Source organism: Vipera ursinii (genome assembly GCF_947247035.1).
Source record: "Vipera ursinii genome assembly, chromosome: 5".
Classification (NCBI taxonomy): Eukaryota; Metazoa; Chordata; class Lepidosauria; order Squamata; family Viperidae; genus Vipera; species Vipera ursinii.
In genome coordinates this window covers 64,529-88,412 of record NC_139518.1, presented here as the reverse complement: position 1 = coordinate 88,412, position 23,884 = coordinate 64,529, and the positions used below count along the sequence as shown (strand labels likewise).

At 49.2% G+C, this 23,884-nt stretch overlaps 2 protein-coding genes across 2 annotated transcripts; one reads left to right on the top strand and one right to left on the bottom strand.

The window, feature by feature from the left end:
• Positions 1 to 1,183: 1,183 nt before the first annotated feature.
• On the top strand, positions 1,184 to 18,970 carry MELTF (melanotransferrin; the record flags this gene model as incomplete). The annotated part of the gene is made up of 16 exons (XM_083364919.1): positions 1,184 to 1,232; positions 2,874 to 3,028; positions 3,630 to 3,729; positions 4,555 to 4,737; positions 4,903 to 5,059; positions 5,211 to 5,278; positions 6,600 to 6,775; positions 9,575 to 9,755; positions 10,640 to 10,791; positions 12,402 to 12,498; positions 12,892 to 13,086; positions 14,846 to 15,002; positions 15,541 to 15,608; positions 15,686 to 15,873; positions 17,542 to 17,740; positions 18,245 to 18,970. The coding sequence occupies 16 exons, from the start codon at positions 1,184 to 1,186 to the stop codon at positions 18,313 to 18,315; spliced, it is 2,196 nt and encodes a 731-aa protein (XP_083221045.1). The 3' UTR covers positions 18,316 to 18,970.
• Positions 18,971 to 19,180: 210 nt separating this feature from the next.
• NCBP2AS2 (NCBP2 antisense 2 (head to head)) lies at positions 19,181 to 21,732 on the bottom strand. The gene has a single exon (XM_083364661.1). The coding sequence runs from the start codon at positions 21,511 to 21,513 to the stop codon at positions 21,283 to 21,285; it is 231 nt and encodes a 76-aa protein (XP_083220787.1). The 5' UTR covers positions 21,514 to 21,732; the 3' UTR covers positions 19,181 to 21,282.
• Between the last annotated feature and the right edge of the window lie 2,152 nt (positions 21,733 to 23,884).

The window sequence follows — 23,884 nt, the reverse complement described above, 5'->3', positions numbered from 1 at the left end:
AACTTGAAACTTGAAGAAGATAATGAAACTGAGTTAAAGTTAAAATCCAATTTGAAAATTCAGATCTTCCTGCTTTGCTCTGCCTGCTTTTCAAAGGAACAAAATACTCACAATCCCCTCTAAGCAGCAGGTGCAGTTGTTGCGTCTTGTTCCACTCCTTTTGGAGCGGAGACGTCCTGAGAGCGGAGAAAGCCTGGGCTCCGAGGGGGCTCACCCTGTTATCCCCCAAACTACTTGGGAGAATCGCAGGGGAGCTCTACCTCTACCCAGGCAGGCTCGCCTCTCCCTCTTCTCCCGAGGGAGAAGCTCCGGCGCCAGGGAACAGCTGATTTTCGCTTCCTCCGGGCGTTTTGACGCTTCCCAGGATCGGGCGGCTTCAGAACGCCGCCATTCGACGCGGCAGCGCTACCGGACCCCATTGACTCTTCTTGTCAGAAAGTCACACAAGGGGGTCACGTGACCCTGGCGGGACACTCGGCAAGCAGCATGAAAACAAGTCACTCGGCAATGAATTTTGTTCACATGACCATGGGTGTCATACAACAGTCATGAGTGTGAAAAACAGTTATAAGTTACTTTTTTCCAGTGCTACTGTAACTTTGAATGGTCACTAAACGAACGGTTGTAAGTGAAGGACTGCCTGTATCTTGGGTTGTTGCCTTTGTTCCTGTTATAGTTCCTTCTTCATTTTGGGAGTGGGGGAGTCGATTTGCTGGTCCCCAAGTGGTGAAAACATGGTGGGTGGCCAAATGGGTTACGTCATAAAAATAGATGAATTCCCCTGACGTCAGCTGCTTCTAATCGGGACTCAGGCCTGCTCTGCTGCTTCTAGGAGGGCCCGGCCTGACCTCAGTAGCTCGACTTCTGTCCAGTTCCCCCCCACCCCCGTTTCCACGCCCCCTTCCCTGCGAGAACACAAGGTGGGCTTTTGTGCTCTGGTCCTCCTTGCTGAGAGAGCCTCTATTCCATCCAGGTGGCGGTGCTGGGCAGGCCACAGTCCTCCTTTTCCAGGCTGGAGGACACATTTATGAACCTTGGCAGTTATTAACTTCCCCACCCGAGGGCCCAGCCTGTGTCCTGAGGGGGAGGGGCCGGGAGGAGGACCAGGGCTGCAGAAGGGGCCAGAGTCCTCCCTTGGCTGGCAGGGCCGGAGAGAGAGGAGACGAGACGCAGGGCTCCCACCATGAAGCCCCCGGCGGGCTTCCTCGCCCTTCTGCTTTGCTTCCCCACAGGTAGGAGGAGGGTGCTTTTCTTGGCCAGGGTGGATTCAGGAGATGCTTCCGGTGCAGCCTCTAGAGAAATCCCAGCCATCTAACTTTCCTCATGTGCAGAGATGTTCCCCTTCCAGCTTGCAACAGCACCAGTTATTCTTGTATTGGTGGGATTTTTGTGGGCTCGTGCATTACTGATTGCTAACCCTTGTTATAATTTGAAGAAGGGGGAAAATATTTGCAAAAGTATATTCCAGTAGGTTCAGGACTTTTCTAGACCTACAGACTTTCTTTCCTTTGCTTTCTGGACAATACAGTGATGTAGACCAAGACAAAATTGCGGGCTTGTTTAATAAGAACTGCTTTGCTGCCTCCTGTCGCCCTCCGGATCATTGCAAGCGCTTGTGGGAAACTGTCTTCTCCCACCACCAGGGCTGTTCCGAATGTGAACTGGGCTTGTTCCTTACAGTGTGGCTGAAACCTTATAAAGTTGGGAGGAGGAGGAGGAGGAGGAGGAGGCAGCCTGTCCAAAGAGCAAAAACTGCCCCTGCTTTGGCAAAGACGCAGATTGCAATCTGCGCCTTTTCTTGGGCACAATGAGCAGAACGGCAGAACTGCAGAGAAGGGGCCTCTGGTGGAAAGAGGAGATCAAAGCCTCCCCTCTGGCCGCCACAGCCGATGGGCACCGGAACCTGCCTTGGGTGGGAAAATAGGCCACCCAGAGCAAGGCTTGGGCAGGTTTTGACTTCTTTCTCTGGCCGCCAAGCGTAGCCGAGGGGGTTTCTTGGTGTTTACTGAGACGGTTAACACACCTTTATGCCTCTGCTCAGGCTGGTCTTCCAGCGATTCTGTTAGCCAGAAAAGCTTTAATCCAACCCAGGTAACTAAACAAAAAAAACACCTTGCCTGTCCAAGAATCCAGTGAGGTGAGTCTAGTCCGAACTCATCGTTAGGAGGCTCACGACAGTGTTTCTGCTATCTTACTGGTCTGAGTTTTGGCCACCCAGAGAGAGTTTGGATCTGGGCAGTGCCCAAATCCAATCAAAATCCAATCAATAAATAAGTCAGCTAATGGGAAAGACTAGTGCACAATCCAGTGGGATGGTTATGATGCCTTTCAGTAGGTATTTTCGGCATAGATCTATTCACTGTAGTGACTTTAGTTTATATTTGGAAAAGTTATTTTTCCCTTTATTTATGCAATGTATATGGCCTCAACAAGAGACTCAGAGCAGCAAACAAAGTTACAGTTAGGGTTATAAAAGCAATTATACAGACTGCAAAAGTTAAACTGCACAGTGGCCGAGCAGCTTCCACCCGAATCGCTAGCGTAACTAAGAAGCGGGTCCCTGGGGAACCCTGGGGCCCCAAGCCCAGGCCAGAACCAGGTCTCCAGGGCCTTACGGAAGACCAGCAGGGTCAGGCCACCCTGATGTCCAGGAGCAGAATCTTCCAGAAGCTCCTCAAGGCCCTACCAACTGCCCTTTTGCATGCCCTTCCTTCCTGACTGGATCGGATGGGTAGAAACAACTGGAGACAGTTGGTCCCTGAAATCTGCAAACGGTTTATGGGAGCCCTTGATTCTGGGCCACCTGCTATTTCAGCCAGGAACTCTGAACCGCTCTTTGCACGGGTGTGCATGTGGGCATGTGTTCTTTTCAGCTGCCACATTGAGCCTGCTGCGCTGGTGTGCGGTCTCTGACCAAGAGTTGGCCAAGTGTAGCGACATGAGCAGGGCCTTCTCCAGAGCAAACATCTCCCCTGAACTGGCCTGTGTCAATGGTGGCTCAGTAACCGACTGCATCTCTAGGATTAATGTAAGTGGGAAATATTTGCTTCTGGATCTGTCAGAGGCAGGGAGGGCAGTGTGAACGGAGTATTGCAGAGGCCCCCAACCTGTGGGCTGTGGCCCACTGCCAGGCTGTGGCCTAATTGCCACTGGGCTGGCTGGTGCTTGCGCATCTACTGTAGGACCCGACTCGCGCAAGCAGTGCTGTGAATGTCAGTGGCCTTTGTGGCCCATGTGTGAGCATCGCCGCAGGCACTCGTGATCCCATTCGTGTGAGCCTCATCGCCGGAGTCCTCTGTCCCACTTGCACGAGCCTCATTGCGGGCGCTTGTGCCCCCACTCACACATTGCTGTGAACATTGTGGGTGCTCATGCATGCACATGCATGCACACACACATGTGCCTGCCCCTCCCACAAAGTCATTCCCTCTTTCCCCTCTCCCCAGGCCTCCAACCTGGAAAGGTTGGGGAACTCTGGTGTATTGGACCTGCACATTAAGCAGGGCAAAGCTTTTGGGAAATGGCCTGGCCACACCACTGCTTCACTCAGTCCGTCTCCTGAGAAGTCTTCTTGTGGCCGCTGCCAGGCAGCCTCCATTCTTACCAGGAAGTTCTCTTTTTGCATGCAGCGGAATTTGGCCGATGCAGCCACTGTGGACGGGGGCATCCTTTACCAGGCTGGGAAGGAGCACGGTCTGAAACCAGTCGTGGCTGAGGCCTATGGCCAAGGTAAGTGGGCGAGAGGAGCAGCAGGGAAGGCTCCGTAGCTGCCTATTAAATAGCCGTCATAAAGCTTCTCCTTTGGACCAAAGAAGAGGCCACAAGACCAGTGACCACCTCTTTGTCTTCTGCCTCTCATGGATTTTGTAGAATTACTGATACTATTTTGCACTTGAGGAACCAGAGGTGAAAGAAAAGACACTGTTCCAGATCTGCCCAGCGGAGGAAACAAGTGTCACTAGCGCACTGCACGTGTTGAGGGCAAAAGGCTCAGCCGGAATGCAGTGTGCAAAGTACTGATAAATCTGCGTCTGTTTTTATTGTCTGCAAAGTACTTAACAAACGCCTTATTTGCCTCTCGTTCTCCTTTGATGCTCTTTGGACTGAGCAATGAAATTTGACGCAGCTCTTTGGATTTTAGAGCAGTTGGGTTTATTGCGGCATCAGCCACTCCAATAATAATAATAACAACAACAACAACATCTTACATTTTAAGGAGGTACCTGGTTGATACCTAGGATGCTGGCAGCAACCCATGTCAACAATTAGTGCCAACTGAGGTTCATGTTTAATGAATAAAAGTTTTATAATAATAACAACAATTTCTTCTCCTCTTCCTCCTCCTCCATCGTAAAAAAACAAAATATTTCATTCTGCTGTATGTGATAAAAGTGTATTATTTCCCAGACCAAGGAGGGCCGAGTGCCTTGTCTCCCTGCTATGGGTAGAATGCTCTCGCTGCATTTGGAGGGTTTGCCTTCACGCGGCACTTCTCCCCGTTGTGAACGCAGCAGAGAGAAGCTGGAGTAAGTGGCCTTCCCGTTGCCTCTCTAGACCTTGGCACCTCCTACTACGCAGTGGCAGTGGTGAAGGCCAGCTCCAGCCTGACCATCAACCACCTGAGAGGGGCCAAGACCTGTCATACAGGGATCAACCGAACAGCTGGCTGGAACATCCCGGTGGGCCTCCTCCTTGATAGCGGCCGAATGCCCATGATGGGTTGCAGTGTCACCCAAGGTAAGTCCTGCCCGGGTCGTGGGAGGCCTGCTGGGCCCCACAAAAGGGCTTTATCCCCCGTGGTCCTTTTCCTTGGGGTGAGCAGGGAGGCTAGATGGAGGAGGATGTTGCAACTGAAGATGCAGCCCCTCTTCTCTTTCTCCCCCCCTCCTCCTCCTCTTTCAGCCGTCAGTGACTATTTCAATGCCAGCTGTGTCCCTGGGGCAACTGCTGTTGGGGACCCTCCCTCCCTCTGTGAACTCTGCAGAGGAGACTCTGCTGGGCAGAACAAGTGTGAGATGAGCCCCAAAGAGGGATTTTACGACTACTTGGGTGCCTTCAGGTATCTGTGTGGGGGAGGATGCTCTTTTCCTTGGAAAAGCCACAGTAGGAGGGGGGTGGATGTCCTGCCACAGGCCAAGATGCCTCTTGGGGGTCGTCTGGGTGGGAAGTGCCGAGGGTCTGTGGCCAACGACTGCTGGTGCTCCCCACAGGTGCCTGGCGGAAGGGCCAGGAGAGGTGGCCTTCGTCAAGCATACCACGGTGACCGAAGCCATGGACGGTGAGCCATTCCACGTGGGGAAGAATTCCCTGATCCGAGTTGGGCTGCCCTCTCGTCCCACTTCACCCCCTCCCTGCTTTTGGCCCAAAAAAGACCAAATTGAGTGGGTCTGTTTTCCTGTTACCTCTTAGCATTTTGCCTTCTTCAGCGAACTCCTAGTATACTGATTCTTTTTCTTTTGAGCATATTTCTATAATACCCATTCCTTCTGTTGTGGTTGTTGTTTTAAGTGTCCTTCCCCTCCTGCAGCTTAGTCCGAGTGTTCGTGTGCCTGACATCACCACCAGCCTAGTACGGCTGCTTCTCCTCCTTTCCACTCCCCATATCCGTCTTCGCTTTGCTTTGCAAAAGCATCTTCTCCTACCTTTCCCTCTCCCTTACTCAGATTGTGTCCTAATTGTGCTTTTAGTATCTCTTCTTTAGGAAGTCCTGCTCATTGGCTTCTCTTGCTGCGAAATGTTATGTACCAGCATCCCACATTTATAAAATTCTGCTTTTCTAATGTCAAAGGTTTGCTTTTGGCCAAATTTTCTTTTTTAGGTACATTCCACAATCCCGTCAATTCTCAGTCAAGCCTTCCCTGCCCAGAAAAGGCTCTCTCCAATCCTCTCTGCCTTAATCAGAGGGGAAAGTGGTCAGAAATTTGCAGGAGGCAAGAAGAATTTGGGCAGAGCGTGTCTCCCATCCTCCTCCTCAGTTCAGAGGGTCCAAAGTATGGCTGGATGGGTGGGTGGGTGGGAGGCGAGAGGAGTCCAGCCAGGGCAGGCCTGGGTCACACTCTTATGCTCCCAGTTGGCGGGGGGGGGGGGCGTGTGAGGGCAAACTGCTTTCCCAGAAATTTAACCCTAACTGCAGGTTGGGATAGGTGGGCGCATGTTTGAACGCGTCAATTATCAGAACAGACACAGCATCCTCTGGATAATTCTTGGGTAGGTGATATAGCATGTTAACAGGATGTGAACCCAGGAATTATGGCTTCTAAACCTGGGTTTAGCAAGTTAGTGTGAAACCAGATTGGAATGTAAAAGTTCAGCTATTTTGTCAGTCATAAGAAGCTTCCTAAAATTATAAATTAAAAATGGAACAGCCATTTTTAAATGGCACATATTTACTTTTCTTACTGTTTCACCATTTTAAAATAAAGCCAATTTATGTTCTGGGCCCACTTGGAATGACCCATCTCTGCCCAGGTGCTCCACAGTGTCGGCAGCCCCTCCCAAGTGCCCAGCCTAGAGCTCAGCTCTGGGGTCCACCTGGGGTGGGGGAGGAAGGCGGAAGGAGAGGCCAATGCTCTCCTTTCAGGCCAATGCTCTTCTTCCAGGCCAAGCTCAGCCTCCCTGGACCTTGGAGGACTTCCAGCTGCTCTGCCAGGATGGGAGCCGGGCGGCAGTCAGCGAGTGGCGGACCTGTCACCTGGCACGGGTCCCTGCTCATGCCGTGATCACCCGGCAGGACGTGGAAGGCAGCCTCATCTTTGAAGTGCTGGATCAAGGACAGGTGAGCTTCCCAGTCTTTGTAGAGGATGGTCTTGTCTTTGCGCGTTGCTGCTTGCGAGCCCAGTAGAGTTGAGCGACTGAAGCAACAGGCCTGTGTGTTTCATGATATTGTCTTACTGAGCGCCCATCTCCTTGAAGCAAATTCAGGTCTCGGTTCCTCTGCCACAGCTGTGCCTCTCACAGCTACATGGCTGCCCGACATCCACGGGCTGAGCAGGGCCCTCGTGCCAGGGCAGTTGGAGCTCAGGGCTGGCAGAGGGGAGACACTGCCAAGTGGGCAGGACCCATTAATGGCACCACACAGGGCCACGATGAGGGAGGCCCCCAGCTGGGTTTTTAAAGGAGAGAGGCCTCCTTTGCCTTTTTCAGTCTAGTCAGCATATGTGTGCTCTTGGCAGAAAACTCCAAGGACCCTTCGGAGGGTTTGCCCTCTCCTTGCCAGGGCCCCATGTAAGCAGCTCAAGGCTCCTGCCAGAGCACCGGGGGGAGGCCGTGGCCACCAAAGCTTTTGGCCGGCTGTACTCTTCCTCCTGCCCTGGCTGTCCTCTGCTTAAGGCCTCTCCAAGGCCTCTAGGTAGACTCTCCCTGGAGGTGGCCCTGAAAGCCCTGCTGGCCGCAGCACAGGAAGCAATAGCCCGACTGCCCTTTAGAAGAGTCCAGCCTCTGCTGTGGGCCTGTCCTGGTGCCAGTAGAGCACAAGCGAAGATCCTGGTGACCGTAAAGCCCTCTAACCGGGCTTGGCTCCTGGTTCCCTTTTGGTCTGCCCAGCCAGGAGTGGAGGGGGATGCAGGTTCCCACCCCGGGAGAGGCAGAGCATGGCCTCCCCATGAAATAGTTTGCTCTCCACATGGTATGAATGATTTAGGAAGGTGGTGAACATCGGTGCTCAAGTAGGCAGGCAGAGGTTTATGGTATCCTGATTTATAGTTGTTTAATGGGTTGTTGTTCTTATGTATAATGTTAAGCAATGAAAATTTACTTTCAAATGCTTAGAAATAAATAACAACATGTCATGAAACCATGTGCTGCCAGAAGTTCCACAATGTGATCGGGTGGGAGCTTGGAGCCAGTAAGTGGCCCATCCTTTAAGTTAAGTAGGTCCCTCTGTGAGGGAGATGGGCAGTTTCTAAATGTGATAAATAAATAAAATAAAAATAAATAAAGGACCTTCTCCTTAGGCATTTCTAGGCTGGAGTCTTATCCCACGTTTTCCCCAAGAGATCAAGCTGACTTCTGTGGGGATTTTCCTCCGTTACATCCCCACACAGATCAGTGTGTCTGGTCCAAAGTTACCCAGGAAGTTTCAGGCTGAGTCTGGGTTGGACCTGGATCACGATGGTCCCAGTCCAGCAGCTGCATCCCTGCAGCCTCCTGGCTTCTCCTCCCGTGCTTTGTGTGCTGCCACCACGTGTCTGTTCTTAGGAAATTATAATATGTTAATTGGGTCTGCCAGTACCTTTCCCCTTTGTGATGTATTTCCTATCCTGCTCATGATGCTGTACTAGGATCCACCCCTACTGGGTTGGACTTCCCCCTTCTCCTTGTTCCTCTGTGTTCCATCCTCCATTGTAACATCTGAACACAAGCCATGCGGACAGTAATCCTGTTACTGTCTTTTGACCTTAAAGTACCGTCCAGACTTCACCTGACCACACCTTCTCTGCTGTAATCTTCTTCTACATGCAAAATAAAGGTATTTCAGATGAACCAGGTGCTTTATGAGTTCACTGTCTGAAAAGGGCCGTTAATTGTGACTAAATTCGCTTAAACATACTAGTGCAAGTGTCTTAACAAGGAATTAAATCACTAGCACAACGAGCTTCGATCCAGAACAGTCAAAAGACATTTATTAATTTTTACTGCAGCAATCCATTGTGTATGCATGTTATCTGCAAAAAAGCTTAAGTTAAATAACAGCAATCAATTTTACTGGCTGCACTGTGTGTGTTGTCTGCAAGTAAGAAGTCAAAGACAGCAATTAATTCTTACTGCGTGCGTGTGTGTTTTCTGCAATCAAGCAATAGTTAGAAAATGTGTTTTAATTCCTAAAATCTGCAATTTAAAGTCTGTAATGTTTCTACAATCAGGTTTCAACAGTCAGGAAATGTAATCTGAATTCCTTCTCTCTGCATCCTACATGTGCATGTTGTTTACGAGCAAGGCAGAGGTAAAAAAGGCTTCGGAAGGTGCATGCCTCCAATAACATTCTGTGAACTCTTGTTTCAAAAGGTAGTAAACATCTTATTGCCTCTCTGCCAGCTCTTGCCTGCAATTTAGAATGGCTGTAATGTACCTTCAATGTTCCATGTTTTAATTGCAAAGAGGCTGTTTGTTTACAACCTTCAAGTTTGTGAAACCAAAAGAAAGTTTTAGAATTTTCCTGCCTGTCTTCCCAAAATTGCCTTTCTCTCGAATTTCACTAGAAGGCTTAGAGATTTACCTTTGAAAACAAATCTTCCTCTCTGGCTCAAAACTTTGGCTTACTCAGCCCCCATCCCCCACCGCCCACACACATAGGGCCGCATCCTCTCGGCTTTGGCTCTTCAGCCAAGCTCTGAGGAAAGAAAGTGCTGCCACTTGGCTCTCAGAGGAGGAGGAGGAGGAGGAGGAGGAGGAGGGAGAGAGGGCAGCTGCTAGAGCTGGCCTGGGCAGGTAAAGCTTTTGGGTTTCAGCTGACATTCAGGTCAGGCCCTTTTCAACCTATCAGAGAACGGCAGATCTGAAGCCCTATGGTGGGTTTGTCCTCAGGAATCCAGAGGTTTTCCCCAGGCAGATGTGCTTTTTTCTGTCCATGCTACAGCGAAGTTTGAGTGGTGGAAACTCCAGCTTCCAGATGTTTGACTCTACAGCCTATGGAGGGAAAAATCTTCTCTTTAAAGACTCTACCGTAGAGCTGGTTCCCATTATGGAACAGACCTACCAGGCTTGGTTGGGAGATGAATACCTGCGTGCCATGCGAGGCTTGGATTGTGATCCTAAAAGTACGTCTTGCAAGTTGCCTTTATAACAAAAAAAAGTCTTCTTGGTTCCGCTGTCCTGAGGCGAGAGTTCTGGTGGAAGAGCAAGAGGCAATGTGGGTTGGCAATGTGGGCAACATGTGGGGCAACAGAAAATGTGACTACCGTACAGAATACTTGGGTGGGGGGTTGGACTAGATGACCTCCAAGGTCCCTTCCAACTCTGTTATTCTGATTCAGAGTTCGAAGAGACCTTGGAGGTCTTCTAGTCCAACCTTTCTCAAGCAGGAAACCCTCTATTGTTTCAGATAAATGGCTGCTCATCCTCTTCTTGAAAACCTCCAGTGGAGCATCCACAACTTCTGGAGGGAAGCCATAAAGGTCCCGAAAGGGAGATTTGTCTCTTATTCGCTAAGAAAGTATTCTAAGAGCTTTTCCAGGGACTTTCCCATGAGGGTCTCCTAGTTCTCTTTTCTGGATGCCCCGAAGCTGTTTTTACATCATCAGGATATTTGGGGTTTTCGGATTTTGGACCTTCCTAAATATCTCTCAGTTTGCCAGGCAGAGAAGCAACGACTTGGTTTTCTTGGTTACCACAGTATCCTGGTAACTTATGGGGCCTTAAACTGTTTAATGGTTTTAACATTTGTATTGTTTGTACGGCTGTTGGGTTTCTTTATTGTTTGGTCCGGCTTATGAGTTAATTGGAAGCTCTCCTGAGTCACAAATGTGAGATTGATAGCTATATAAATTGAATAAATAAATAAATAAAATGCTAGACCAGTCTTGTCCAGGGATAGAATTCAGGGTTTGTCTCCGTTGGCTTGGAAAACCGATGGGAGCCGTTGTTTCTGCATTGAAAGAAGCCCGCGTGGGACTCTGGTGAGGCTCTTCCTCTTCCGATGCAGAGCTGCCAGGATTTCTGCGCTGGTGCGTCTTCTCAGCGGAGGAAATTTGGAAATGCAGCAAGATGGCCGCCGCCTTTAAGAGCCAGAATCTGAAGCCAGAAATCCAGTGTGTTTCAGCCCAGAGTCCAGAGCAGTGCATGGAACGCATTCAGGTGAGAGTTATTTATTTTATTTATCTTTCACATTTATTGGCCACCCATCTTACTACAGGGTGGCTTACAATATTAAAAATGAAACTATATAAATAGAATGGTACAAAACTGTAGAAATCCAAAATACAATAGCTAAAAGATGGGGAGGGAGGGAGTAGGATGAATTGGGGGGGAGTTTGACCTTATAAGCCAGCTTCAATGGGAAGGCCCCCTCCCCCCCATTGCAGCCCCAAGCCAACTGGCAGAGCAGGAGGTCTTTGGGCTCTTGTGGAAGGTCAGGGGGGGTTGGGGGCCAGCCTCACTCCGGGAGGTGGGGAGATGTTCCAGAGGGCAGAGGCAACAGATACTGAGTGGAAGGTTGTGCAAGGACACCTGGCCTCTGTCTCTGTCTGTCTCTCTCTCTCTCTTTGTGTGTGTGTGTGTGTGCGCGCGCGCAAGCAGGCTCCAAGGAGCCTTGGCTCACACTCACCGTGTGCAAGCCTTGGGGAATGTGCCTCCTCAGAGAAAGGATGGGGGGCACCCAGCCCTCCAACAAGAAATGGGAGCCACTTCCGTGAGAGCAAGTGGTGGGATTTAAAGGCATGTGGCTCTGGCCTTGAGAAGGGCCCAAAATAATGAGCTTTTAGTGGAGGAGGGGAGACTTTTCAGAAAAGAGTGTTAGGAAGCACGAGAAAGAAAGGCAATATGAGCCCACTAGGGCAGACTTTCTAGATGGCTATTCTGTCCTGCATATGGGTAAAGCTGCCTTGCTGAAGCTATTATGGTCCTGCCACAGCTGCTTCTTGGTCTGACCTCCCTCCAAAGACTGGCACGGGAAGGGTGGCTGTGGGGGAGTAAAGTTTCTCCAGGCCTCTCCAGGCTCTCTGCTGGCAGGACTCTTTGCCCTCCTCCACTCCCAACAAAGCTTAGCCCTTTCGGAGGGTGAGGCTGGCTGGGGAATCGGAAGGCTTGGCTGGGTAGCCCCTTCCGTCTCCCTTGGGGCCAGAGAGGCTGACAGCCCCGTCTCCTGCCGGGAATGGGATGACTATGTACAGCCAACTTGCCGCAGGACAACTCTCTGGGGAACAATTTAACAATTCTATTTAATTATTTAGAATAAATAAAAAAATATTTTAATTTTTGTCAATCACATTTCATTCTGTCCCTCCTTTTGCATCCTTTCTTTAATGATTCTATTCCACCATTTCTTTATTAGTGTAATTTTTGTCCAGCAACGAGTTGTCCTGTGGTGAGTTGGCTGTGGCGAGTTGGTCATGATGAGTTGGCCGTGGCGAGTTGGTCATGGCCAGCTGGCCATGGTGAATTATCACAGACCCCTCCTGCCTGCCCAGTGGGAGGCTCGGGCTGGTCCTTTGGCACTGCAGTGGCACACGGGAATGACCCTGGGAGGAAGTCCTGCAGACTGGAGAACCGTCAGGACTCACAGTTTGTGCTACTTGTCTAGACTACCTGGCGGGGCTAACAGCCAGAACAACTTTCTTCTGGCCCTCACCGGCTGGCTGGCCACAGTGGCCGGATTGAATGGGCTGCCTGGAGGGGGGGGAAGGGGCCCTCAGGAGGCAGCCAGGCCTCGAAGGGGAGCATTCCAATCTCTCTGAACTTCCTTTCAGAAAAGAGACATTGACGCTGTGGTTCTGGCTGGAAAGGATGTTTACGTAGCCGGGAAGACCTACGGCCTGGTGCCAGCTGCTGCAGAACACTACGCAGGTAAGAACACACAGAGGCTTTATGTGCCAGCCATTCTGCAGCTGTCTGTGGACTCAGCACCCGCCAGGAAGTGGAAATATTGCAGAAAGTCTTGGACAGAAGCGATCCTCTTAGGCTGAACATCGCCTAGTTTACGGTACCTTCCAGACCCCACCATATTTGACCAAGATGACAAGGAATAGTACAGCTCATCCCATTTTCCCCAGGCACGAATGGTGGAGATCCTGTGTTCTTTTACTGAGCTTGGAGCCTTCCGCTATGTGCAAAAGATACCCAGTGAGTGGGCCTAGAGCAGCCCTCTCAAGCCTTCATTGAGGCACCCTTGGAGGCAGGGTCGTAGAATGGGACCCCTTGAGGCTTGCTTGACTCTCTCCTTCTCCTCCCTATACGCAGATGGGGATACCGTGAGCACCTACTATGCGGTGGCAGTGGTGAAGCGAGCAACGTCTGACGCCTTCACCATCCATGATCTACAGCAGAAAAGGTCCTGCCACACCGGCTATGGGCGCATGGCCGGCTGGAACATACCCATCGGCCTGCTATTGCAAAAGGGGCTCATTCAGCCCCAGGAATGCAACCTTCTCAAAGGTAAAGGGGGAGGGGTGACTGACGACTGATAGGGCCCAAGCAGAAGCTCACAAGAACTGAGACAATCCTGGCAAAATGAGGCTTTTCAGATCGGGAGCAACTGAATAAGGAACAATCCAAACTTTGGCAACAAATTTTGTGAACTAGCAGATGTTGTGTGTGTGTGTGTGTCTGTGTGGAGTTGTCATTTATGTGACGAAGGGCATGAAAAGCAACACTAATTCAGAAAACTCACAGTCTATTTGTGAAGCCATCTCGGTGGCAACTATTCTCTACGCGAGACACACCGTTTGCAAAAGCAAAAGAAAGAGAAACTCTTTCTGGTTCACAGCAGAGGCACATAGGAGGATAGCAAAGGAAAAGAAATCAGCATATAGAAGATAGAAGAATAGCAGAAAGGTAGTTGCTAGAGAGGGAAGAAAGACAAAGAAGTTATTAGTGCTGCTAAAGTGCAGAAAGAATTGGCTAAATCTATTGAAAAGGGGGATAAAAGGGGGGACTTTTAAAAGGTACATTAGCGACAAAAGGAGAAAAAAAAAGCAATCACCAATATCAAAAATGAAAACAATTCTTATGTTAAGGGAGACCTGGCTTTAACCAACCCTCTTGACAGGTGCCTCTGCTCAGGAGCGGATGACGCCAGTAACAGACACGGACTGGGGCGTGTGTGTGTGCCATATACCAGCCCTGGCGGTGGGGGTTCTTTCCCAGGGTTTTCAGGGGTGGAGGGGGCAGGTGAGCCAGCCCGCGTAAAGCTTGAGAAAGCCGTGGGGTCTGGAGGGAATTCATCCCAGAGTTCCCAGGGAACTTCTAGGTGTGCTCGTTGGGCCCTTAACTGACCTGTTCAGCCATCTCTTCCAACAAGTGAAGTTCCCCAGGATTGCCGAACGGCTAATGTTGTTTTGAAGAAGGGGGTTAGGGAAGAAGCGGGAAACTATAGGCCAGTGCGCTTAAGATCTGCAGTAAAAGTTAGTTCTCAACTTACAACTACAATCAAGCCCCAAATTTCTATTGCTAAGCGAGACAGTTGTTAAGTGAGTTTTGCCCCATTGTATGACCTTGCTTGCCACGGTTGTTAAGTGAATCGCTGAAGCTGTTAAGTGAGTAGCGTGATTGTTTAGTGAATCAGGCTTCCCCATTGACTTTGTTTGTCAGAAGATCACAAGAGGATCGCGTGACCCCAGGATGCTACGACCGTCGTAAAGCTGTGAAGGCAAACAAAATTCTGGGATGCAACCCGAGAGGGGATCCCGAGCAAGGAAGAAGGAGGTCCTAATCCCTCCAGGGAGGAATTTAGTCAGGCCTCATTTGGAACACTGTGTCTCCACTTCTGGGGACATCACTGAAGATCACCGATAAGGCAAAGCGAGTCCAGAGACGGGCAACGAAAATGGCGCACGGTCTGAGCGGCAAAACGTTATGAGGAGAGATGGGAGGAATTGAACTTGCACAGCCTGGAGGATAGAAAGAAAAGGACCGGGGGGGGGCATGATTGAAACATTTAAATACTGTATATTAAGGCTGTGAATAAGATTCTAGAAGGCAGCATATTCAATACTGAGCAGAAATCAAGAATATAGAGGTATAACCTCAGACTGACAGGAGGGAAGTTCAAAGGTCATGTGAGAAAGGATAACTTCAGAAAAGGAGTCGTGGAAGCTGGGAACCAACATCCAGCGGTGCTTGTGGGTCGATCCTGGGTGGTTCTCCCCGCAGTCGCCCTCACGGGCTCTCCCTGGCTCTGCTCTTCTGGTTTCAGCGGTGAGTGGCTTCTTCTCCGCCAGCTGCATTCCGACAGCCGAGAAGGAGGGCTACCCTGCCAACCTCTGCGAGCTCTGCATTGGGGACAGCCAGGGAAATTTCAGGTGCAACGCCAGCAGCCGGGAGACGTATTACGGCTACACAGGAGCCTTCAGGTAACCAGGCAGGCGGCTTCATCCCAGTTTTAGGAAGGAGCAAGCTTCACGCCTTAAGTCTGGACTAAGTCACTCACGTCTGTCTGTCTGAGTGGTATACTTCAGCATGGCCAGTACCAGAATGAAGAAGCGCTGACTTTTATCTGCATTTGGGTGTCAAAAATATGTAGATGTTGACTATTAAAAAATAGGGAGGAGACAAAACATTCTCAGCACCAGCTAGCTTTGTCTAGGGCTTACTTTTTCAGCTGTGGGAGCAGTGCCTCTTGTACTCTGGCTACCATCTCCCCCCCCAGCACACAGCCCCCCCCCCCAGCTATCACCAGGCACCATGGCTGAGAGGGAGGAGGGAGCCAGCTTCCTTCTTCCCTGGGATAAACGGAAGCATTATTTTGCAGAGAGGAGAGAAGCAGGGTGCAGGGGCTGCTCTTGGGGCCCCTGGTTGCTCTTCAAGGCGCCTTTCCGTGGAGGCCCAGCCTAGCAACACACTTGCCTCCCCACACCAGAATGGCTAACAGGATCAATGTCTTCTCTGCAGATGCTTAGCAGAGGGTCGTGGCGACGTGGCTTTTGTCAAGCACAGTTCAGTCTTCGAAAACACCGATGGTAGGTGGGCTCTTCTCTCACATGGGTGTGTTGATTGTCATGTCCGGAATGCTTCAGCCTCTCTTTCCTTCTCTCAGGGCACAATACTGATACCTGGGCCTCAAGGCTTCGGTCTGCCGATTTCCAGCTCTTGTGCCCAAACGGTGCCCGTGCTGAAGTTCCCCAGTTTACTCACTGTCACTGGGGCCAAGTGCCTCCTCGTGCCATCATGGTCCACCCAGACACCAGTGCCCTGGTAGTGTATGGACTTCTGCGTAAGGCTCAGGTAGGCTTAGTCCGAGATGTGGGGGGAAGCCTGCTGCCTTTGAGCTGTTCCTCGTTTGCATGATGGGGCGATTAGCTTTTCTCCATTACTTTTTAGGGTTAGGGTTCCAGTCTGGTTGGGTGAGTGTGCCATCACTAAAGCAGTCTAGTGGGACTTTACCACTAGATTTCTATTGTTATTTTAATATTATTTAACATAATATTTAATATAATGTATTGTAATAAATAAAAAGCTAATGATATTATCATTATTACCTCTAGCTTTTTATTTATTATTATGCTGTAGTTTATAGACAGATGACATACTGTAGGAAATAAAAACGAATAGGCTGGATAGGCTAACAAAACAAGGACAGAAATATTGAAACAACCTAGCTGTGCTTCCTGTGCGAATGCAGCCAGCACTTTAGCAGACCCAGTTAAGCATGTTGAGTAAACTCAAAGAGGCAACTGTATAATGGCAAACTGAACTGTAGCTGTGGCGATGTCATTTTCAAACGATCAGGTGGAATAGTGCCTCTATTCTGAACCGTTCCATTCCCTCTAGAGTGTTTTGTCTAGATGTAATCCTGAGATGCAGAAAAAAAATAGAATACTGTAAAAAAGAGTAAAGAGAATTCAAGGGATTTGAATTAAGTCCTACAAGGAGAGATCCATGGAAGTGGATGTTTGAGCAGACTAAGAGAGGAGATCAGAACCTATTCTTCGCCATGACATGTGGAACACCAGCGGTGTGTTGGGATTACGGGGCTGGACACCCTGTTCAAGGGCACTCTGGGACTAGCATGGCTCTCTTGCAGCTCAACCTGCTTCCCAAGATTGCTGCTGTACGAATAAAGGAAGTTCCATGTGTAAGTTGTTGCCTTGAGCCCCTGGAGAAATGACAAGATAGAAGTGCACATACAATAGTCTTAGAGTGCAGGATACGGAACAATGGACTTAAGCCACAGGTTACTTGTTAGGATGAAAAGTTAGATCAAAGTGTTAAAAGTGAGCAAAAGAAGAACAATTACTTTCCTCCCCCATTATGTAAAACACGTTTGTTGAACCAAAGTCCGTAACATAGGCAACACAGATATACCTCTTGAGCAAGGGCTGTAAAAAAATGGATTCTGTGCTCTTGATACACACAGCATTTATATGGGGAAGTGCAGGAACATGAAGGATGTAGTTCAGCTGTTCCAGAAAGCCAGCCACGTCACTGAGGCGGCCAGGCAGCCAGTCCCAGGGAGGGCCAGAGGGTAACTCCTGCAGAGTCTGGAAGGAACCGGTTAGTGGACAGACAGGCTGCCTCCTCCTTCCATCTACAGAGGCTGCTCTTTATCCAAGATGTTGGGTTTATCACACCTGAGTAGCCATCTTGTTAATGGAAATTTCTTTCCCCACATACCATTGCAGCAACAGAATCAGATGAGACAAAAAACACGGGGTATTTATTTGTACAGGCATAGCACACAATGTGGATATTGAATTTTCTGAGCCCAGTTTAGGGTTTGACATGCTTGGATGCTTGTGCTCCCGGATGGCTGAAGCTGCCTGGGATCTGGACTAGCCTGGCTGCTCCGTTTCCTCCGAAGGGAACAGGGCCTCGCAGCATCCCCAGCAGCTCCTGGCAGAGAATGACCCTGGGCAGAGGGCTGTCAAAAAAACTCTTGGCCTTAACTTTCAGGATTTCTTTGGCAATGACAACAACCCGGATGGATTTAAAATGTTCAGTTCATCAGAATTCCAAAAGCAGGATTTAATCTTCAAGGATTCCACAATTGAAATTGTGCCAGTGGGAGAGAGAAGAACGTTCGAGTCCTGGCTGGGGCAGCCGTTCCTGGACTCTTTAGAAGGCCTGGAATCCTCCCAGTGCTCAAGAGCTGGTGAGACCATTGTGCTGTGGGACACCCCCTCCCCCGGCTCCATTTCCCATTGATAAGGGAAAAAAAATTCTTTAAGTAACAACTGCTAGGAAGACCCTTAAGTGTCTGGGCTGGTAATTGTAGAGGACCTCCGTTCCACTTATGGAAAGCCACTCTACAGATGAAAAATGACCCACACGCCTCCTTGAATGATTCAGGCTAGTCTCTTATTTCTTTCAGCTTTTAAGGACTGAATGTGTGGGGTATACATGAGTTACACACATAGGTAGTAAATGGTAGGGCTTACGTTTCACATGCAGCCAGTATTCCGTTCTGTTGCAACCATCTGCAATTAGCAGATGCAGCAGAAACAAAGCCATGTAAACGCCCAACTGCTTTCAATGTGGAAACTCACTTAGTCAAATCAGAACCAACCATCCCGGGGTGAACTTCATAAATTCAGTCCATAAGTTCAGTCTAGATTGCTAATAATGCTTGCATGTCTTTATTATTGTTACACTGCAGCATCCAAGCCTCCGAATGTGATTTTCCTCCTGATGACAATTCTGACTCTTGCAACCATTTCCACTTTGTGAGCCACAGCTCAGGAGCAACAGTACAAAACACAACCACAAGACTTAAAAATCTAGGCAATCCTCAAGTAATCAGTCAAGGATTGTGGAATATTTAATTTTCCTCTCTAAATACTGTGGCATTCTAAGGGTGAATTGATAAGCCAGCTTTTTAAACATGACGTATTGAGCAAATCATAGTGACCTTCTTTGCCCAAAATGCTAAGTAAGACATCATGGATGGACTTGGACATCATGTAAAATGAAGAGCACTGAAGCCAGATTATGTGCTAGCGGGTGTGAATTGGGGCCTTCTCTAAACTGCCTTTTCGTAACAACCGTCTCATTTGGGGGTCTGGGGGCTGCCCCTTTCCTTGGCTGTGCTAATCTGGAACTCATTACTGTATGCAATTCTCTTTGCTCTGGAACACGATAATTAATGTGCATGTCAGGTGACAGGACATTCTTGTTGTGGACCAGAAAGCATGAAGAGCACAAAGAGCAGATAACCAGTGGAGAAGAGCAGACAGACCATCACGGACGATCTTCCTGCCAAGGCTGCTTTGGCAATACCCGTGGAGACAAAAAAGGCTGAAGACGCTTCCCCTGCGGCCGCAGGATCCGACCTCAACAGACGAAACGGGCCGATTGCAGGACTGACTGTTCTCCACCGAGACAGACTCTGTTTTTGATCTGGCCTGTTCAATAGTCCTACTTGCTCACGGGAGCTGTAAAAGCCTCAGTGTGTTTTGTAGATGCAAGACAGAAACATTTTTAAATTAAAAAAATACTACCTTTTAAGTATAACAAAAAAAGAACAACAACCAATAGGAAATTAAATAGTAAGGGAACTAAAAAAAGTAGGGTTAAAAAATAAACAGAAAAAAGAAAAGCTATGCATTTGTATTTGTATCGTGGAGCTGAGTCAACTGGAGTCAGGCTATATCCAAGTAAAATAAAATAAATACATAAATAATTTTTTAATTAAACAATCGCATAAAATTGTATCAATCAGTTTTCTACCTCTCTGGTAGAAGCTCAACTCATGAACAGAAAGGGTATGCATGTCTTTCGTTCTGCTATTAAATTGCGTGTACTACGGAAGTTCTTCTACCGGAATAAAACAATTTTCCTAACTTCCAACTGCACACGCTCCGTTCTCCATTTCATAGTTTCCAAATTTTCAGATTATTTAGCATCATATTCCACCTTTGAGCCCTCTTTTCTTTCTCGACGCCTGTTTTCAATGTTCCAAATTATGTCCCTTCTGTTACGCTTCCAACAAAGGCTGAAATTTCAGCTTTGCTCCATGTGCTCAGGAACACCCAGCAGACTGAAAATGTGTGGAACTGGATCACTCTCGTTATTTCAAACGACTTGCAAGTTTCCCTTGTCAATAGTAAATAAAAACTGACTAACAATAGTCATAATGTACAAGGTTGAGAAGCAATTAATACATCACATCCAAGTAACAGAGTAACAGTTAGAGGGGAACTGGAGGTCTTCTAGTCCAATCCTTCTGCTCAGGCAGGAATCCCTATCCTTCCAGACGGTCCAGTCTCTTCTTTAAAATCTCGTGATGGAGTGCCCACAACTGCTGGAGGCAACTGGTTGATTGTTCTTACTGTGAGGAAATTTCTCCTTAGCTCTAGGTTGCTTCTTTTCTTGGTTAGTTTCCATCCGTTGCTTCTTGTCCTGCCCTCGTGTGCTTTGGGGAATAGATTGTCCCTCTCTTCTTTGGGGCAGTCCCTTAGATATTGGAATATTGCTGTCATTATGTCGCTTCCAGTCCTTCTTTTCAGACTAGTAGACAGACCCAATTCCTGAAACTGTTCTTTGTAGGCTTTAGCTTCCACTTCCCTAATCTTCTCTGCCCTTTCTAGTCTCAATCCCCATTAAGTTCCCCATTTATCTACTGGGCTTTTGAACGGCTGAGTTGGCAGGAGCTGGAGGATGCGATGAGAGCCCACCCCATCCAGCAGCAGCAACTGGGTCTCGGACACAAGCCTGCCTGACATCCTATCAGCATCCTAACCTCATGGATCTCCACGCCCCTGCAGATTTAGCTTACCCAGCACAATCCACCCAATTTTAAACTACAATATTATAGGTGTCCGGTAAAATCCACGGCAGTGGCACCACCGGTCAAGTAAGATCTACTGTGTAATAGGCATCAAGACTTGCAGAACATAATTTTATATTGTGGATGGCGACAGGTGCATACGACATCGCCCACACCCAGATGCTGCCGTGCGCCTCCTTAGCGATCCATTCATTGTTCCTTCTGACTCAGCGGACACATTTGCTTAACAGGCACGACTGGGCCAATTAATTATCTAGCACACGCTTAGGCGCAATGGCGTCGGGGTCTTTTTTAATGGTTTAACATCTTCATCAAATTCTGTCTAGTCAAGTCCCACTTTATTATTAAAGTAACAATCATTAAAAACATCGTACGAACAGAGGCGATTAGACTTCCAATTCAGGCAATTTTCAGGCAAACTTTCACGGGCCTCCCGGGCGCCTAATTCCTCCCAGCCTTTAAGGGCTTCCTCTCTTCCGCTCTCCGGAGAATCTTGCTGGCTTTACGCTTCCATCCATCAAACGTCGCTTATCGCATCTCTCGTGGAAACGCTGCCGGCTCCGATCGGAAAGCACCCCCCGCTCCCTTCCCCGGTTCCACCGCGGCCACGGCGTGGTTTCTGCAGCGCTTCCAGTCCGCTCGAGCAGCCCGCGGGCGCTTTTTGGATCCAGCTCCGCTCCGGGCTCGCGTCCCCACCCGGAGAAAAGGGAGGGGGGAGCCGCCCGGTCTCCCTAGCAGCAACCTCGCCGGGACGCCGGGGCCCGCACGGGGGAGGGGCGCCCCCCCCTCCGCAAAGGTCCTGCCACGAGCAGAAGGGGGGGAGGGGCTCGGCTCGGGAGGGGAGCAAACGGCGCCGACTCCGGCAGCCCCGCCTCTCCAGAGTTTCTACAGGAAGCGGGGGGAGGGGCTCACGGGCTCCGCCCCTTCTTCGACCAGGGGGCGCGAGGGGGCCACCCGGCGTCCTTGGCGCGCGCCGCCTCCTCCTTCAGCTCGCGCAGGAAGGTTTTGCGCAGGCGCAGTCCGCGCGTGAGGGCCGCAGCCGTGAGGCGCGCCGCCATCCGTATTGGCCGCGCCTCGGCCAGCCGGTCCAGGAACCGAGGGTCGTTCAGCAGAGCGAAGAGCAGCCGGCGCAGCACCATCGTCGCCCGCGGGGCCGCCTCCCGCGCCGCCGCCCGCAAGCTTGTCTCGTGTGCGGCGTCCCGCCGGCAGGCCGTGCGCGCTGCTGTGTCCCCGGGCTGCGGGGCTGGCGCGGGCGGAGTAGCAGAAGCAAAGACCGCCCCGCCCCGTTCTCTAAGTGTGACCTTCCCTGTTTGGGCGACTTCCTGTCTGCTGCTTCCCGTTGTGGCCGACTTCCTGTCTCCGTAAGTCAGCGACGGGGCACCGGTGGTGGTGATGATTGCGCCCCCCAGCGGTTGGGAGGCCGGATCTTTTTGCACTCTTCGATTTCGGCTTTGGGAAAACGAGGGACGAGGAACATAAAGTTCATTTGTGTCAATTTCAGAGAGGCCCTCGCTCAATGAGAGTTGAAGGGATACAACACCCTTTATCTCCGTTCTACAACACAGTCCTTTCAACAGATCCAAGAAGGCTCCACATCCATTTGCACCACTGAGTCCTTCGGGAGATAGGGCGGGATATAAGTCCAATCAATCAATCAATCAGATATACCAGCGACAAGGGTATGCTGATGATTTGGCCATAGAAAGTGCAAGGAAAACAGACGGAAGTGGCAAATATTTTACTGTGGTTTTAATCTAGGTGAAATGTTAATACAGGTAGTCCTTGACTTGTTTAGTGACCATTTAAAGTTACAGTAGCAGTGAAAAATATGACTTCTTCATGATCATGTGATCAAAATTCAGATCGCTTGGCAACTGGTTCATATTTATGACTGTTACTGTGTCCCTCCTGAAAAAGCACCTTTAGTTCAACAACTTGGTTTTTCCCTGCCACCTTTGTCCAAAGCGAGACAGGATTAGGAAGGGCAGATTTCTTCCCTCTCTCCCCAGATTGTCGGAAACCGCCTGCCCTCTGCCCAGGTATGCAAGAAAGAAAAGTGGGTTTCTCAGGCAACACGAGACTTGAGTCTTTGCAGTCTGGCTTGCAATTTTGCTAACTTTCCCCTTTCACAGCCGCATTCACTGATGTAGGCAGAAGGGCAGGACCAATGCTATAAAAGTTTCAGACTCTTGGACAAAGGAGGTTCTGCTCCCTGTATTTCCAGCCTATAGCACCCCACCCCCGGGTGACCTGCACTGCTGTGGCTGTTAAGAAGGAACTCGGAAAAACAGGTAAGTTGTCCTTGTTGGGTTTTTTTGCCAGTTTCTGTGAGGTTCAGGCTTTTCATTTTAAAGAGATGCAGATGGAAATAGAGTAAGGTTGGGAGCCGACTAAAAGCCGTAAGAGGCAGCAGGAAACACAGTGGGAGGTTGTGATTTGCCACCGCTCTAAATATTGCAGTTTTGCTGGGAAATAGCTGGAGGGCCCTTTCAAGAGCCTTCCCAGGAGTCTACTGGAAAGGGCCCTTTCTGGTGCGTCTCCCAGGCTGTGCGGCAGAATCTTCGGTGATGCTTGTGGCCCCTTTCCAGGCACTTGGGGACAAGGTAAGAAAATGCACACTTTTGCCAAGCTTTTGATTTCTGAACAATTCTCTTGTGTAATTTTAAGACTGATTTTAATTGCATTAATGTTTATAGATTATGTCTTGGGTCTCCACGCAGGTGCCAGGAGGAAAAAGAGAAGGACATTGTACATCGTAAGCATGCCTTTAAGATGGAAGAAATAAGTGACGCCAGTAGACATAACACATTTTAATAAATGTATCAATTTCAAAACTAGCAGCGAAGGTAAAATCTAACCGCACTAACTCACTATTTATTGGTATTAACCATAGCAATACATTTGTGTACGTTTGGTGAGGTATATCTTTTAAGTTAGCATCCATCAAAGTAACCTTAATTTCTGTTTGTTCCATCAAGGCAGCTTAAATCTGTATAAAAAGGATTGAAAAATCTAAGCTGTTAAGGTACGGTTGCAATCGATATCAACACGGGAATAAATTAAAAACGAAAATCTTGGCAAAGGCCGAAGTTTTAGCATCCGGTTAAACACCGCGGAAGGAGGGGGTCTCTGTAAAGATCAGCTCCCACCCTCCAGCGAGAAAGCTGAAGGCCACTCTCACCCAGCCGGTTCAGTTTGGACGGTAGTGGTGGTGGGAGGCAGCGGTGGAATAATTGCCAAGGTGTTCAAGGTTCCAAAGGACAAAGGCCCAGGAGGTTTAATTTTTCCCAGAAGGTAAATCGGACAGCCTATTTAAAGTTAGGCTCCATTGCTTTTTGATTATAGAAACCCGGCCCGCTGGATTATTTTTTTTAAAAAAAGAGAAAAACAGATCACACAGGTAGTCTAGTTACAGCAGAGATCAGAATATGCACAGTAAGCGATCCCATTTGTAAGTTGAGGCTTCAGATCAGCAGAATAGTATTTACAACCACAGGATTTCCACCCATC

Excerpts from the sequence above, each read along its gene's own strand:
- NCBP2AS2 (XM_083364661.1), bottom strand. The coding sequence starts at position 21,513 with ATGGTGCTGCGCCGGCTGCTCTTCGCTCTGCTGAACGACCCTCGGTTC.